Raw genomic sequence first — 15,107 nt, 5'->3', positions numbered from 1 at the left:
GTATTTAACCTAGGAGTGAGTTTACACCAAGGGGCTACTACTGCATGAGGGTATTTAACCTAGGAGTGAGTTTACACCAAGGGGCTACTACTGCATGGGGGTATTTAACCTAGGAGTGAGTTTACACCAAGGGGCTACTACTGCATGGGGGTATTTAACCTAGGAGTGAGTTTACACCAAGGGCCTACTACTGCATGAGGGTATTTAACCTAGGAGTGAGTTTACACCAAGGGGCTACTACTGCATGGGGGTATTTAACCTAGGAGTGAGTTTACACCAAGGGGCTACTACTGCATGAGGGTATTTAACCTAGGAGTGAGTTTACACCAAGGGGCTACTACTGCATGGGGGTATTTAACCTAGGAGTGAGTTTACAGTACACTAAGGGGCTACTACTGCATGGGGGTATTTAACCTAGGAGTGAGTTTACACCAAGGGGCTACTACTGCATGGGGGTATTTAACCTAGGCGTGAGTTTACAGTACACTAAGGGGCTACTACTGCATGAGGGTATTTAACCTAGGAGTGAGTTTACACCAAGGGGCTACTCCAAGGTTTCACCCTAGTTACACTAGCAGGGTGAGAAGATGGGGCAGTGATATACTCTTAACTGTGGTTGTGCCAATTAGGACTCCAACTCCCAGTGCAGCTTGGGAAGCCCTTCCACCCGCCTCCACTCGCAGATAATTGGAGCAGAAGATGACTACTTTGACACTCAACAGGAGCAGGTACTTCCATGGATGTGTGATTTACTAATTGAGCCAAATAATATAATAATATTTGCGAATACCCGGTTATAACTCCTTGAGGAGTCTCTCTGGAGAGATAGAATGTGGATAAACTGGATAAAAGAAAAAGTTTCCCGAGTGAGGGCAACTACTATCTCAGTCAACCTATAGACTGTATGTTGCTGTTATTGTATAATGTCTGTATAGTATATGTTGTGAAGGGCCAGATTAAACTGAGAATCTACCTTTATTGTTTGATATACTTTGTATATTATTTATATATATACACGGAATATCCCTTTACCTGCGTTCAAACCAGAGTAATATTCGCTCTCCTTATTGGACAGCGCCCCCAGGCGCCAGCACGCAGGCCCCCAACGGCAGGTTCAAAGACAAGTTCAGGCATGTCAGGACATGCCCGGAGTCAGCGTATTGATACCAGACAAAGACTGCGGTTTGGGACTAGATATTCACTTAAGTATAAATACAGCGCAAGGTGCGCACACCGCCCCGTTCAGTATCTTACCCCACCTTCACCACGAGTCAACGTGCAGTAAAGTGAGCAACCTTGCGTCTAACAGAGCATTGAGAACCACGTGCGAATAGAATAGTAAAGTGTCAGAGTTTAATGCAGTAACGTCGAGTTCGACCTAATCTAATGTGAAGTAAATAGTCGTTCATTTATTGTATATCGTGCGGCCACAGTTCGTTCGTGTGTAGCATTACCCAGCGGTTCGTCGTGTCTTTAGCTAGTGTACTTAGCCAGGGTGTGTGGCCTAAATACGTCGCACACACCCGAGGAGTCCTAGGCGGAGAACCGTTGGACATGTACACAGGAGAATCGGCGTCGGCGATTGCAGAACCATTACTGGTTGGATTATATTGATTTGGAACGTGTTACCCGGAGAAGAGCATCGTTGATTTCCACTATCGTTTTGGGATTCAACCTCGTGAGGATTACAACTCGGGCTGGCCTCGTGGACGGAGGCTGGCTAGCTGTCATCAATGCTGTCGAGCATTTGGATTACAATTATTGCTTTGCTGCTGATCAAGGGAGTTTACAAGGACCGACTCCTGTACCTGGAGTCTCTTTATTCCTCATTGAATCAGACGGAGTACCCGAACATTCCTCTACCCTCCAGGCCTTACACCCCCGGAGGGAACCCATTGTCTCCAGGCGGTACCAGTGTTGCCCTATATAGTTGCTACTATACGACAGATGGTGTCAACTTAGACCCATCGTAGGATTCCTGCTATTCTTAGTGACTCATGCTATTGACTGACTTTACGCATATTCTTCGCCATACAAGCGCAACCCTAATTCTCATTCTGTAACCTAATGTTGCCTAATAATAATAAATTACCCTCAAATACTATTTCTTTGTCAATGCCGTGTTCTTGTGGGTGTTCACCATCTATATTTGATGTACTGTCTGGCCAGTAATTAAAGTACATAACTAGCAGTGGTTTAATCTATCACAATCTTTAATACAGTCAGGGTTTTGTAACCCCTCAGTTACAGTATACAATTTTTTTTTTTAATTTAATTGAAAATGTGTTACTTCTCTACTTACAAATTTGCCAATAGATTTCTACAGACATACCTTTATATATTCAAACTTATACTCATAATTTTGACTTATATTTATAAAGGTTTGACGGTTTTATGAAGGTTTGTGTTTTTTATAGGAGGAATAGTCTAATGGCATGTACAGTCCTAGTACACGGCAAGGCTATGGACTTTCCCCTTGCTTATTTATTGTCTCATTTGAACCTTTAGCTCAAAAGCTAAGAAAAGATTGAACCACTACCCCTATCAAAATTACCCCATGTATTTTACAGACAAGGAGGGGCGGGATGGAGGGAGGGGATGGGCTGTAAAAAAATTTAACATTGTAATGAGTTGCATTGTAGTACATGACCTTTAAAAAAATTAAGTAGTTGTTTACAAAAAATCATCTCTCTCGCTGTCTCTGTTTCTGTCTCCGTCTCTCTTTTTGTGTCTCTCTCTTTCTCTCCCTCTCTCTGTCTCTCTCTCTCTCTCTCTCTCTCTCTCTCTCTCTCTCTCTCTCTCTCTCTTTCTCTCTCTCTCTCTCTCTGTCTCTGTCTCTGTCTCTGTCTCTGTCTCTCTCTCTCTCTCTCTCTCTCTCAGATCAGTGGTCACTGTAGTTGCTTCCAGAGTATAGAGCTACTGAAGTCGAGACCGGCTCACCTGGCAGCCGTCCTCCATCATGTCGTGTCACAGTTTGACCCTGCGCCTCTGGTACACACAAATACACATACACACACACATACACATGCACACTCACATACACACACTCACACACAGTTTATTATTTTAGCAGAACTCTTTATCCTGAGCGACTGAATGAGCAAGTTGGACAAATTAGTTTTATTGAGAGTTATTTTTTGTCTGGACGCTGGAGCTTGTTGCAGCTCTACCGGCTGCACTTGAATCCAGTGGGACAACAGTCAAACACTGTCCTCAAAGCCAGTCATCCTTTCTATAGACTCCAGAAGTTTAGACTATAGACAGGATACATGTTGTGTTTTTGTCTTTTCTGCATATTTTTCGTGGCTGGTCAAGTTGAAGCCAACGTGAGCGCCAGAAAAAAAACAAGTTGCTTATCTGCAGTCCCATTGGTCAGATAGATATGTTAGCCAATAATGTCATAATGAATGATCCTACCAATAATGTCATAATGAATGATCCTACCAATAATGTCATAATGAATGATCCTACCAATAATGCCATAATGAATGATCCTACCAATAATGTCATAATGAATGATCCTACCAATAATGCCATAATGAATGATCCTACCAATAATGCCATAATGAATGATCCTACCCATAATGTCATAATCGCGTACTCGGGATCTTGTACTCACCATTGTGTATTATATTCAAAAGTGAACTGGACTTCCTTATGTGCACGTCGGCTCAGTCATTGGTATGTTTTGATCTACGGGGCCATTCTTGGTATGGTTCCGATTTATTTATCATCTCTTTTAAAGTTGAATGGTGGAAATTACAATCTCCGTTCGAAGGATTTTATGCACTTTGCTGTTCCCAATGTCCGAACAGAAATGGGAAAGAAAGCTTGGTAACACTGGGAACAATCTCCAGTCCGATCGGAAGATTCAAAGCTTGGTAACACTAAATGTATTTAAGGCTATGGTGAAGCTTATTGTAACCACGTTTTCTGTGTGCAAATGTTTTATTTGACCATTTTGTAACGTTACTTGTATCTGTAATGTCTATGTGTGTATGTTGAAACTTTGTGTTGCTGCTATTTCTTGGCCAGGTCTCCCTTGTAAAAGAGATCATGGATCTCAATTGTGACAAACCTGGTTAAATAAAGGCTAAAAAAAACGTAATAAAAAAAATATATAATGAATGATGCTATGAATGAACAATGATTACATAATTGTGTCGCGAGCCCTACACATAGCGCCACTGCTGTGATTGGTTGTCTGAATATGCGCCCAGCGCATCGCTCTGAAAAGTTCAGAAAGTTTCAACTTTAAATGTTGTGTGCGGCCGCACAAAAAAGCTGAAAGGCGCTGAAAAAAGAACTGCAGCGCATTTCCTATAGGCGGCCGCATACGCTCCCTCCCCATTGGGATACATTGAAAAAAGACGCTTGCGCCCAGAAATATGAGGCAGGTGGATCCGGGCCCTAACAGTCCTATTTTAGAATGCTACCCCTCTATAGCTTCCAGCCAGTTTGACATCACCATTAGAGTTAGGGATGCACCAATATGAACATTTTGGCCGTTACCAATATAATATATTATGGTGCATCCCTCATTACACTGTTAAGTTGTCATGATTGTAATCGCAGCAGTACGATGGTCTGCTTGAAGGGGTTAAATCCTTGGTGTGTGTCTCCTGCTGTAGCTGTGTTACCTCTATGCTGACCTGTACAAACACACCAGCTCCAAAGACACCAGACGCCTCTTCATAGACCTACACTCCTTCTTTATGGACCGCGCTGCAGTAAGTCAACCCACCCTCCTGTTTTTCACACACGCTCACGCACGCACACACACACACACACACACACACACACACGCACGCACACATTCATTTTCTGCCCGGTTGAACCTGGTCAGTTTAAACAGATCACCTTGTTGTCTGATTGTTTGATTGAAATGTATTTGTGTCTTGGATCATTATACCCTCCTGCCTGAACCACCATCATACTGTATCTTACAGAATCTGAAAGTACCTGTTCCAGAGTCTATAGCCACTGAACTGGGTATGTCTAGGATACTATGTATATCTATCTATCTATCTATCTATCTATCTATCTATCTATCTATCTATCTATCTATCTATCTATCTATCTATCTATCTATCTATCTATCTATCTATCTATCTATCTATCTATATATTCATACATTCCATACCCATCTATGTCTAAATGATCAGTGTAGAGTTGTATTATTTGTTACATTTCAGCATGTGGTCCTTCACGTCAAAAGGTTTTGACATTTGTGATTAAGATGTTCTCAAGACAAATACATTTTAATTTGCTTGTGTGTGTGCGTGTGCGTCTGTGCATGCAGAGCGGCGTAGACTGGAGTTGATCCCAGAGGAGCTCTGTCGACAGTACACACAGCTGTTACAAGATACACTCCTACCAGACATCCTCAGAAACCTAGAGGACTTCAGGTAACGCACACATTTATGTTTATTTGAAATATGGGAGCATTACATAGACTTAGACATTATTTCTGTAACTACCTTACCCTAACTGTGTGTGTGTGTGTGTGTGTGTGTGTGTGTGTGTGTGTGTGTGTGTGTGTGTGTGTGTGTGTGTGTGTGTGTGTGTGTGTGTGTGTGTGTGTGTGTGTGTGTGTGTGTGTGTGTGTGTGTGTGTGTGTGTGTGTGTGTGTGTGTGTGTGTGTGTGTGTGTGTGTGTGTGTGTGTGTGTGTGTGTGTGTGTGCAGACAGAAGCGCAGCATGGGGCTGACTCTAGCAGAGGGGGAGTTGTCTAAGCTGGAACCTGAGAGAGTCAGCAGCCCTCTGGCCCTGGAGAAGGAGCGCTCCTGTGCTGAACACATCATCTCCAAGATAGAAGATATTCTGTTAGTACTACACACACACAAACACACACACACACATTGGTTGTGGGTTTCCTCTGGGAACGCCGGTTTCCTCTCAAACCATAAAAGACATGGACACTAGGTAGCCTACTGTACATACTGCTGCCATTTCCCTTGACCAAGGTACTGGCATTTAGCTATCAAAGGCCATCTCTGATCAACACTAACTAGCGTTGGCTGTAACATTTGGTAGCTGACATAGTAGCTTTAATGTTTTTGTAGCAAATGTTAGTTCTAATGCCGGCTAACAGCAAAGACAAAGATCATGTTAGACGTTATGAATTTTTGGGATAGATAGACAATCTTTCTGATTACATCAACCATGGGGGAAGTCATATTTAATACAGTTTAAACAGCCTTTTGCTGTATATACATACATCAAATTTAAATATGAAACTAAATAGCATCTCCCCCCTAAATCACACACACAAAAGAAACAATATAGATATATCCACTCCAACATATATATACGCACACCCTGGATAACAAATCTTATATCTCATACTTATATACAGGTATATAAGGGTGTGATTGGCAATGTGTGTTCCACAGTTCCCCTAACATGAGCTGGGATGTGTTGGGCCCATCTTAGCTATTATTTCTGTTAAGTTCTGAAGAATCGAGAATGTAGTGATTATTTTACTTTTGAATTCCCTCCATGATGTGTTTGTACCTATAGGTGTGTCTCACTGCATGTATCACAGATGTCCTGTGGTATTGTCCTTGTTCTTGTCCGCCTCCCATCTCTACTTTATCAGTAGGGTATTATGTAGATTCATAGATAAAAATACACAATATAATTTACTAGTTATTATTTCCTTATCTCCCATTCGTATTTCTGTTAGGCTTTTCCCATTTATTTATTTATTTATTTATTTATTCATTAGCTTATTGATTTATTTTGTCAATGTACAGTTCCTGATTGTGTGTGTGTGTGTGTGTGTGTGTGTGTGTGTGTGTGTGTGTGTGTGTGTGTGTGTGTGTGTGTGTGTGTGTGTGTGTGTGTGTGTGTGTGTGTGTGTGTGTGTGTGTGTGTGTGTGTGTGTGTGTGTGTGTGTGTGTGTGTGTGTGTGTGTGTGTGTGTGTGTGTGTGTGTGTGTGTGTGTTCACGTGTTTCTTTCTCTCCTATAGGTTCACCTCACAGTCCACAGAAGAAGAGAAGTGGTGAGAGGAGGATTTGTTTTTATCTCTCATACATTTCCATTACCAACATGTTTCAGTGGTAGAACCATATATAAACACTAGATGGCTCAAGGCGGAGTCTCCAGCGTAGTTCACGGGCGGCCATCTTGCTTCGGTCAACTATTCTGTTAACACAATCTGCGCCGGAAACGAGTTAACTCGTTATTGCCCGCCATGCGTTCAGCGCCAGAAACGAGCCCCGCTACGACGGTCATTTCACGACGTGATATAATAATGACAATCTAGCGTTGATTTCAGGATGATTCGATAATCAGCCGAAAAAATTACAACGTGATGACTGGATTACAGTAAAATGCCTTTTTCTCGTCTTTTTCCTGGAATTACTCAAAAGCACCCAAACCATACTCTATTCAAAACGGTATAAAACGGAAATGTACGGATGAAAAAACAATCTGTTTTGGGCATGTTGACTGGAAGCAACTCACTGACAGTCGACAGCGTTATTAGACCCATAGATATAATATAAGATATATTTTAAGCACTCGCAAATGTCGCAGTCTAAAACTATATCCATTGAATAAAGACCTGGCGATGAAGGGGGATCAGCGCCCCCTGCTGCTGGCGGTCAATGTGTTAAGGTGAATGATCTGCACAAACTACTCTTAACTTGCTGAAATCTTTACAAACGGTTTGGTTTATTACAAACGTTATTAACGTGGCTATGATTCTTGCTTGGACGAATTTTTATTACATTTTTATTTTTTTTATATGAAAGTCTATTATAAGTATGCAGTATGATAACTACATCTCTGATATTTTTAACAAACCGGTTGAAAATCTAGCAAGCTATGGTTATTTCAATAGTACATGCACTATAGACATTCATGTTATGAGTGGGCGTGCTGCCCTGCAGCAAGATGGCCGCCTTGTACGGCGGCTGGGTGGCGCAACGGAGATTGCCCTCGTCACCAATGCGAGAGACTCCGGTCTCGAATCCGGGTGTCAGCATTGCCTCCGGCTTGGGCCAGCCGTCATACTAACTCGTTTTGGCTGAGTTAGCGGGAGGGAAGTTGATGGGTGGTAATCTGGCGTTGTGGACAGCGACTCCTACAGGTCAGGTCTGGGCGCCTGCACAGCAAAAGACAGGAAGTGGTGAAGGCAGCGTGACCTCCCACACGTTACACTTCACCAATGAGAGTCCACGCTGTCAGGTGAAAAGAGAGCCGCTGGCTGTCTCCGCATGTGTCGGAGGAAGCATGTGGTAGACCTCAGGGCTCCCTAGACCGACCAGTAGGGGGAACATGCGCACAACGACCAGGTAGGGGAGGGGGGGGGAATTGGCATAACGACTAAATTGGGATGGGAGGAAAAGCACAGAAAATCAGGCGGAGAAAAAGAGGATTAAAAAAAAAAGATGGCCGCCTTGTGGCAACGTCGGTCTCCGTTGGCCAGCAGCGCGGGTGAGTCATCTAGTGTTTATATATATCTATGGGTAGGACACTTTAAATGCAAACCAGACATAGGGCACCACTGATGACCTCATCAAGAGTCGACCTATCACATTAGCCACCCCTGCCATAGTCATCCCTGCCATGTAGAGTAATGAGATAAGATGGATCTTTATTCATCCATGGGTGCAGTAATGGCAGGGTAATAATAATACAATATAAGAATACAAATATTGTAAGAGAAAATAAATAAAGATCTGGTCTGAACTGTACTGGATCTCAGGTACAAATATATATAGCTAACCTAAGTCTACCTATACAAATATACAATACTCCATAATAAGTCTTAGTCTACCCTGGTATGAATTAAACAGATTGTCAATAAATATAAATTGGCGTATACAGATATGATTGAAGATGTGAATGAATGATGTGCAAAGTGCGCCAGAGTCTGTGCATGGTCAATGGGGTCTGTTAGCATGTCCTTGAGAAATCACTTGTAGCACCTTCCAAACTTCCTAACCATTAATTTTGTCAACATTGTTAACTATAACTCCCATGCCCAAAGCGGGTTCCATTTTAATAGAGGGATAATATCTTCTTCTTTTTTTCAGAGACAAGCTAACATGCTAACAACATGCTATTGGTACCACATCCCCACCATGATTTTCTTGGTTCTATCTACCTGGTGTATGTCAAATGCACAATTAACTACATCAGGGCTAAGCATAGTATTATTTCCGGTTGCGAAATGTTAATCATTATTTCTGGGTTTTGTTTATTTATTTATTTATTTATTTATTTATTTATTTATTTATTTATTTATTTGTTTGTTTACTTTCTGTGATGGGTAGCACTTTATAATAACACCCTGTTATAATACATTTATAAGGTATTTGTAGATAACGAACTAATCATGAACAAACCATTTATATACATTCATAAATGATTATTAAATCATTTATAACTATTTGTATACCATTTACAAAGTATTTATAACGCATTAGTGGATAATGAACTAATCATGAACAAACCATTTATATACATTCATAAATGATTATTAAATCATTTATAACTATTTGTATAACATTTACAGATTAGTTCTACATTATTTATAACTCATTATCAACATTGTTTGTACTTGATTTGTTCATCATTAAATAATGTTGTTTAATGTGTAGTAACACATTTGTAGATGCTTTGAAAAATGGATATGAAAAAACTACTATAGTGTATCTCTATTTATTTTTCATGTTCAACAAATGATTTGTTAAGACATTCACAAGTTATCCGTGCTGCGTCTATACTTTCGCTTTTAATAAGGTATGAGCAGGTTAAACACCTTTTTTTGTTGGTAAATCTATTCCATCGTTTCCGACCTACAAACAACTCTTATATGTTGTGTGCTCAGTGCTCAGTATGTATGTGATGACGACACGACACACAAGAGTAATAATCATTTGTGTCGTGTCATCATCACTGAGCACACTGAGCACACAAATGTAACGTTAGCGGCCACCACATCTACACGAACGTCTACACAACATATAAGAGTTGTTTGTAGGTCGGAAATTATGGAATAGATTTACCAACAAAAAAAGGTGTTTAACCTGCTCATACCTTATTAAAAGCGAAAGTATAGACGCAGCACGGATAACTTGTGCTTCCATTCAAACAGACGGCAACACACGTGACGTCAAGTCTCGCTCGCGTGAGACTTCCTCTCTAGATACTCTTCAATACCTGGCCAGGGTACTCCTGGGTACTAGTGCCCCCCGATGTTACACTATATGTCATGCACATGTATTTTATATGTTAATAAAATTGCATTTATCTTTAGTCCTAATTCTGTCACTGTTTGATGTCACAAAGAAGGGTGTATCTGAAAGCTGCCTACAACATTTGTAACATGTGATGAAAAAGTAAACAAATAATTAACTGTATTAGACACTTGTTAATGATGAATAGGCTTCACTTTAGATTGGCCCCCACGATAGCATCTGCAAATGATTTATAGATGTTTTATGAATGTCTTAACAAATCATTTGTTGAACATGAAAAATAAATGGAGATACACTATAGTCGTTTTTTCATATCCATTTTTCAAAGCATCTACAAATGTGTTACTACACATTAAACAACATTATTTAATGATGAACAAATCAAGTACAAACAATGTTGATAATGAGTTAAATAATGTAGAACTAATCTGTAAATGTTATACAAATATAGTTATAAATGATTTAATAATCATTTATGAATGTATATAAATGGTTTGTTTATGATTAGTTCATTATCCACTAATGCGTTATAAATACTTTGTAAATGGTATACAAATAGTTATAAATGATTTAATAATCATTTATGAATGTATATAAATGGTTTGTTCATGATTAGTTCATTATCTACAAATACCTTATAAATGTATTATAACAGGGTGTTATTATAAAGTGCTACCCTGTGGGGTTGTGTTACAGCACAACGATGCAGTATGTCATCCTGACCTACATGAAGCACCTGGGAGTTAAAGTCAAGGAGCCTCGCAGCCTCGAACCCAAGCGAGTCCGTATCAACTTCCTGCCCAAGATCAAGGTGATGTTTGGCTGAAGACACACACACACACACACAGACAACACATTAGCATAAGTCACCCTAGACATCTGTACGCACACATGCAATTTCCCCCTTGTTTATATCTTCTCTTCTCTTCTCTTCTCTTCTCTTCTCTTCTCTTTTTTTTTTAGAATAGAATAGAATAGAATAGAATAGAATAGAATAGAATAGAAATACTTTAATTATCCAGAGGGAAATTTGATTGATTGATTGATTGAAAACGTTTATTAACAGATTGCATGGGTACAATACAGTACGGCTCAATACACACAATTGTTAAGGGGATGCAGACCAGAGAAAGACTTTCGTCTTGTTTACATCAGGGTCCCCCTGACACTGCAAATCGCTCACATTAAACGTTTATGTCATGCACTTGTCCTAATAAACTAACCTACACTGTAACACGCAACACTTTGATGAACATTGTTACTCAGCTGATAGAGTTATACCCTTCTTGCTGTCTTGTCGCACAGAACTTGTAAGTCGCTTTGGATAAAAGCGTCAGCTAAATGACTAAATGTAAATGTAAATGTAAATGTTTAGGTCACAGGTTTCCATCATTGTTATTGCCATATAGGATCGTGCCTGTATTTGTTTTCTTATCACACCTTATCAGAGTAAATATGGCAAAGTAGTCTGTCAAGTGTGAAGAGAAATATTATCCTAAGATTATGAATTTGCATGTTGTGATGTCGAGCAGAAGAGCATCAAGGCCGAGAAAGAGGGAGAGGAGAAGGTGAAAAGGACTCGTTTTCCCAGCATCCTCGGCCAGCCTCGCCGCCCCAGCAGAGTGGACTCCACTTCAAGTGAGTGAGAAGCTGCAGGAGTCTTGTGCTGTGCTGTTCTGTTCTTGTGCTGATGACTGCCAGGTGTTTTTCTCACAGCCAGAGTAAGGCTGAGCCCGAATGTTCGAACGTTCGTTCGTTACGTTGGCATTCAAATTCTAAATCATTAGAATTTAAAAAAAATTATAATTATTATTATTATTAAAAAAAGATGTATGTGTCTATTCATTCTGTTTAATGGGGTTTTTCTTCACAGTTGCATATAAAGATTAGGCTACACTAATATTATAGTATTAAAAACTGATGAGTTATATTCATTAAAGAAAGTTGATTTAGTTGGGCTGGGGCTTCTCCCTGGGCTGGGTCTGGGGCTGGAAAGTTGATTTAATAAAAAAAAAAAAAAAACTATTTAATCAGATTAATCACTTTACTCAAATTGAGGATTTAGTTTGAGGATATTTATAAAACAAATTTTTTTATTTAAAAACGAAGGTTCGAACGTCCGCTCAAAAAACCCTGATGAAGTTCGAATCCCAAAAACAGGCTTCGGGGACAGCCTTAACACATTCGGGGCCAACCACGTATATATACGTGTTTCGGCGCCATGCTTAAAGGGCCAACCATGTATATATACGTGTTAAGGTTGTTTTGGCTTTTATTCCATTTTAATGTCCTACTCAATGTCACCGAGCGGCACTGCAGATTTACCCTACTCTTGGAATTCGGAAAAGTACATTACCGGCCAGATCCTCGTAGGGGCGCTGTCTCGATAATGCAGTGTTCCCTGTTACAGACCGGTGTTTTTATTTTTTTTATCTTGAATGGACTTTTCTGTTAGCCTAAAGCTATGCGTGTAGTCAATCGCCTAGAATAGTTTTTGGGACGCTGAATTCAGTGTGCAGTAAAGGAATATAGCATCAGCCAATGGACATATGGATCTACCAGATGGCGATCGATAACTGGGAAATCCTTTTTGCAGTCCAACCGGCCACAGGTGAGAGCTTTTTCACGTAAATTACATGCTGATCAGGCCTTGTTATCATACCCAACCAGCCGATCAGCGAATGTGGCTACTGAGGCTAATGCCGTTATTGGTAATCAATAATCAGAAACGACGTGGACCATGATACCATTGAAATTACATGAAATTATTTATTTAAGGCATATTGAAGGGACGGTTTATAGTGTCAATTGACAATGAGAATGGACAGATAGCAATAATATAAAATATAGATTTAGCTCTACAAACAGCCTCACGCACAATGAAAGGTTATTATGAAATGCTGGCCGTATAGAGTGGGCCCCGTCTAATCCCAATGGCCCCGAATGTGTTAACACATTATGCGCCATAAACGAGTTAACTCGTTATTGGCCGCCAATCGAATAGCGCCAACAACGAGTTTACTCGTTTTTGGGATCGTTATATCGTTTATTCGCTATATCTATTCATTATTCATAGCCGCAGCCTCTGGTATAGTCTTCAGACCCTGTCTGAGCTGGCAGACGGTCAACACCGCCCTCTACTGCCAGGCGGAGCTATTGCACCTCATTGAAAATGGTGCTTGTGTCTTTTAGGATGCGATCTGAGCCGGGCGGGTGGGGTTTAAATATTCAGGCGAGCATCAGTAACTCCGCCCGCCCGCCCGTCATTGTGAAACGGTCGGTAGTGTGGTGCGGACCTCCACAAGCATTATTTGGAATTGCGATAAGATATTTGGATTATCTCTTTTGCATTACATCAGATACAAGGTAAGAACATCATATATGAATTTGATCGTTGATCTGACATTTATTTCTACCGCGATCAAAGCGATCTGTGTGTAGGTGTATGTGCTTATTACCGTTGGCTGTGGTGGGGGGCGGGGGGCACCCCGCTACGACGGTCATTTCATGTATGGACGAGGAGACATAATAGTGATAATCTAGCGTTGATTTCAGGATGATTAGATAATCAGCCGAAAAATTACAACGTGATGACTGGATTACAGTCAAATGCATTTTTCTCGCCTTTTCCTGGAATTACTGAAAAATTACTGACGGCGTTATTAGACCCATAGATATAATATAAGATATATTTTAAGCACTCGCAAATGCCACAGTCTAAAACTATATCCATTGAAAAAAGACCTGGCAATGAATGGGGTATTAGCGCCCCCTGCTGTGGCGGTCAATGTGTTAAAGGGGACATGCATTGCTATTCCTTGCACTATTTGGGCAACTTTACACAATTCCTGTGAGTCTATTGAACACATCTGTAAGGTTTATTTAAAAAAAAAAAAACATTGTTTTATATTTCTAATGGAGTACTCTCAAGCATAATTTTCCAGCCTCAGGATTTCAGCCTGTTATTGGATGGGCTCCGCCCATAAGCGCTTTCAGTGACAGTCACCCACACAGCATGATACATACGAGAGAGAGAGAGAATGAGCAAGCGAGAGAGAGGGAGAGAGAGGAGAGATGCGTCCCGACACACACGCAGTCAAGTTTGTGTATGTGTGTGTGTGTCCCCGACGAGGGAGAGAGATGGCGCACACACATTTACACACACTTCTGCAGTCCCTCCTGCCGTCCCTCTCTCTCTATCTCTCTCTCTCCCTCACTCTCCTCGCTCGTTCTCTGCCTGTCAAACCCCGTTTGAGGAAGTGTTGGGTTACACTATGCCTACGTCCCCGACACACACGCAGTCAAGTTTGTGTTTGTGTCCCCGACGAGGGAGAGAGATGGCGCACACACATTTACACACACTTCTGCAGTCCCTCCCGCCGTCCCTCTCTCTCTATCTCTCTCTCTCTCTCTCTCTCGCTCTCTCTCTCTCTCTCTCTCGCTCCTTCTCTGCCTGTGAAAACCCGTTTGAGGAAATGTCGCGTTACACTGCACTACAACCATAGAGGGGGCGTTACTGCAAATCAGTGCTATATTAACGTCAGCAAAACCGTCAAATCAGAACAGCTTAGTTGAGTGAGGGAGGATCTCGTGAACTCAAGACAAGACTGATGAGTCAATATGGTAATTAGAGACACAGACCCATTGATACTAACCCGTATTACTATAAAACCATGCTAAACACAGAAAAAAGCCATTTATAATGCATGTCCCCTTTAAGCTAGACAGCGCAGCTGCATGTCTGCAACCAACCGCACATTCAGGTGACTCACTCACTGACTCAGACTCACACACCTGGGAACTTCCCAGTACAACCACAGTTCTCTACTTTTAGGCCACCGAGCAGCTCCACTGGAGCAGTTGGAAGTTTCAGTGCCTTGCTCAAGGGAACTG

General features: G+C 41.0%; 1 protein-coding gene across 1 annotated transcript in view; it reads left to right on the top strand.

Moving 5' to 3' along the window:
* The window catches only part of arhgef12b (Rho guanine nucleotide exchange factor (GEF) 12b), a 172,475-nt gene that overhangs the window by 115,552 nt on the left and 41,816 nt on the right, over window positions 1–15,107 (top strand). Inside the window, exons 11-19 of the mRNA XM_084320870.1 lie at window positions 630–728; window positions 2,881–2,991; window positions 4,632–4,730; window positions 4,950–4,992; window positions 5,303–5,408; window positions 5,687–5,824; window positions 6,974–7,006; window positions 10,911–11,025; window positions 11,747–11,852. Of these exons, the coding sequence (XP_084176996.1) occupies window positions 630–728; window positions 2,881–2,991; window positions 4,632–4,730; window positions 4,950–4,992; window positions 5,303–5,408; window positions 5,687–5,824; window positions 6,974–7,006; window positions 10,911–11,025; window positions 11,747–11,852 (850 nt within the window). The remainder of the gene's footprint in view (window positions 1–629; window positions 729–2,880; window positions 2,992–4,631; window positions 4,731–4,949; window positions 4,993–5,302; window positions 5,409–5,686; window positions 5,825–6,973; window positions 7,007–10,910; window positions 11,026–11,746; window positions 11,853–15,107) is intronic.

This window comes from Notolepis coatsorum, assembly GCF_963971535.1.
Source record: "Notolepis coatsorum genome assembly, chromosome: 8".
NCBI lineage: Eukaryota > Metazoa > Chordata > Actinopteri > Aulopiformes > Paralepididae > Notolepis > Notolepis coatsorum.
The sequence above is the reverse complement of the archived record's forward strand: the minus strand, read 5'-3'. Positions and strand labels throughout refer to the sequence as shown.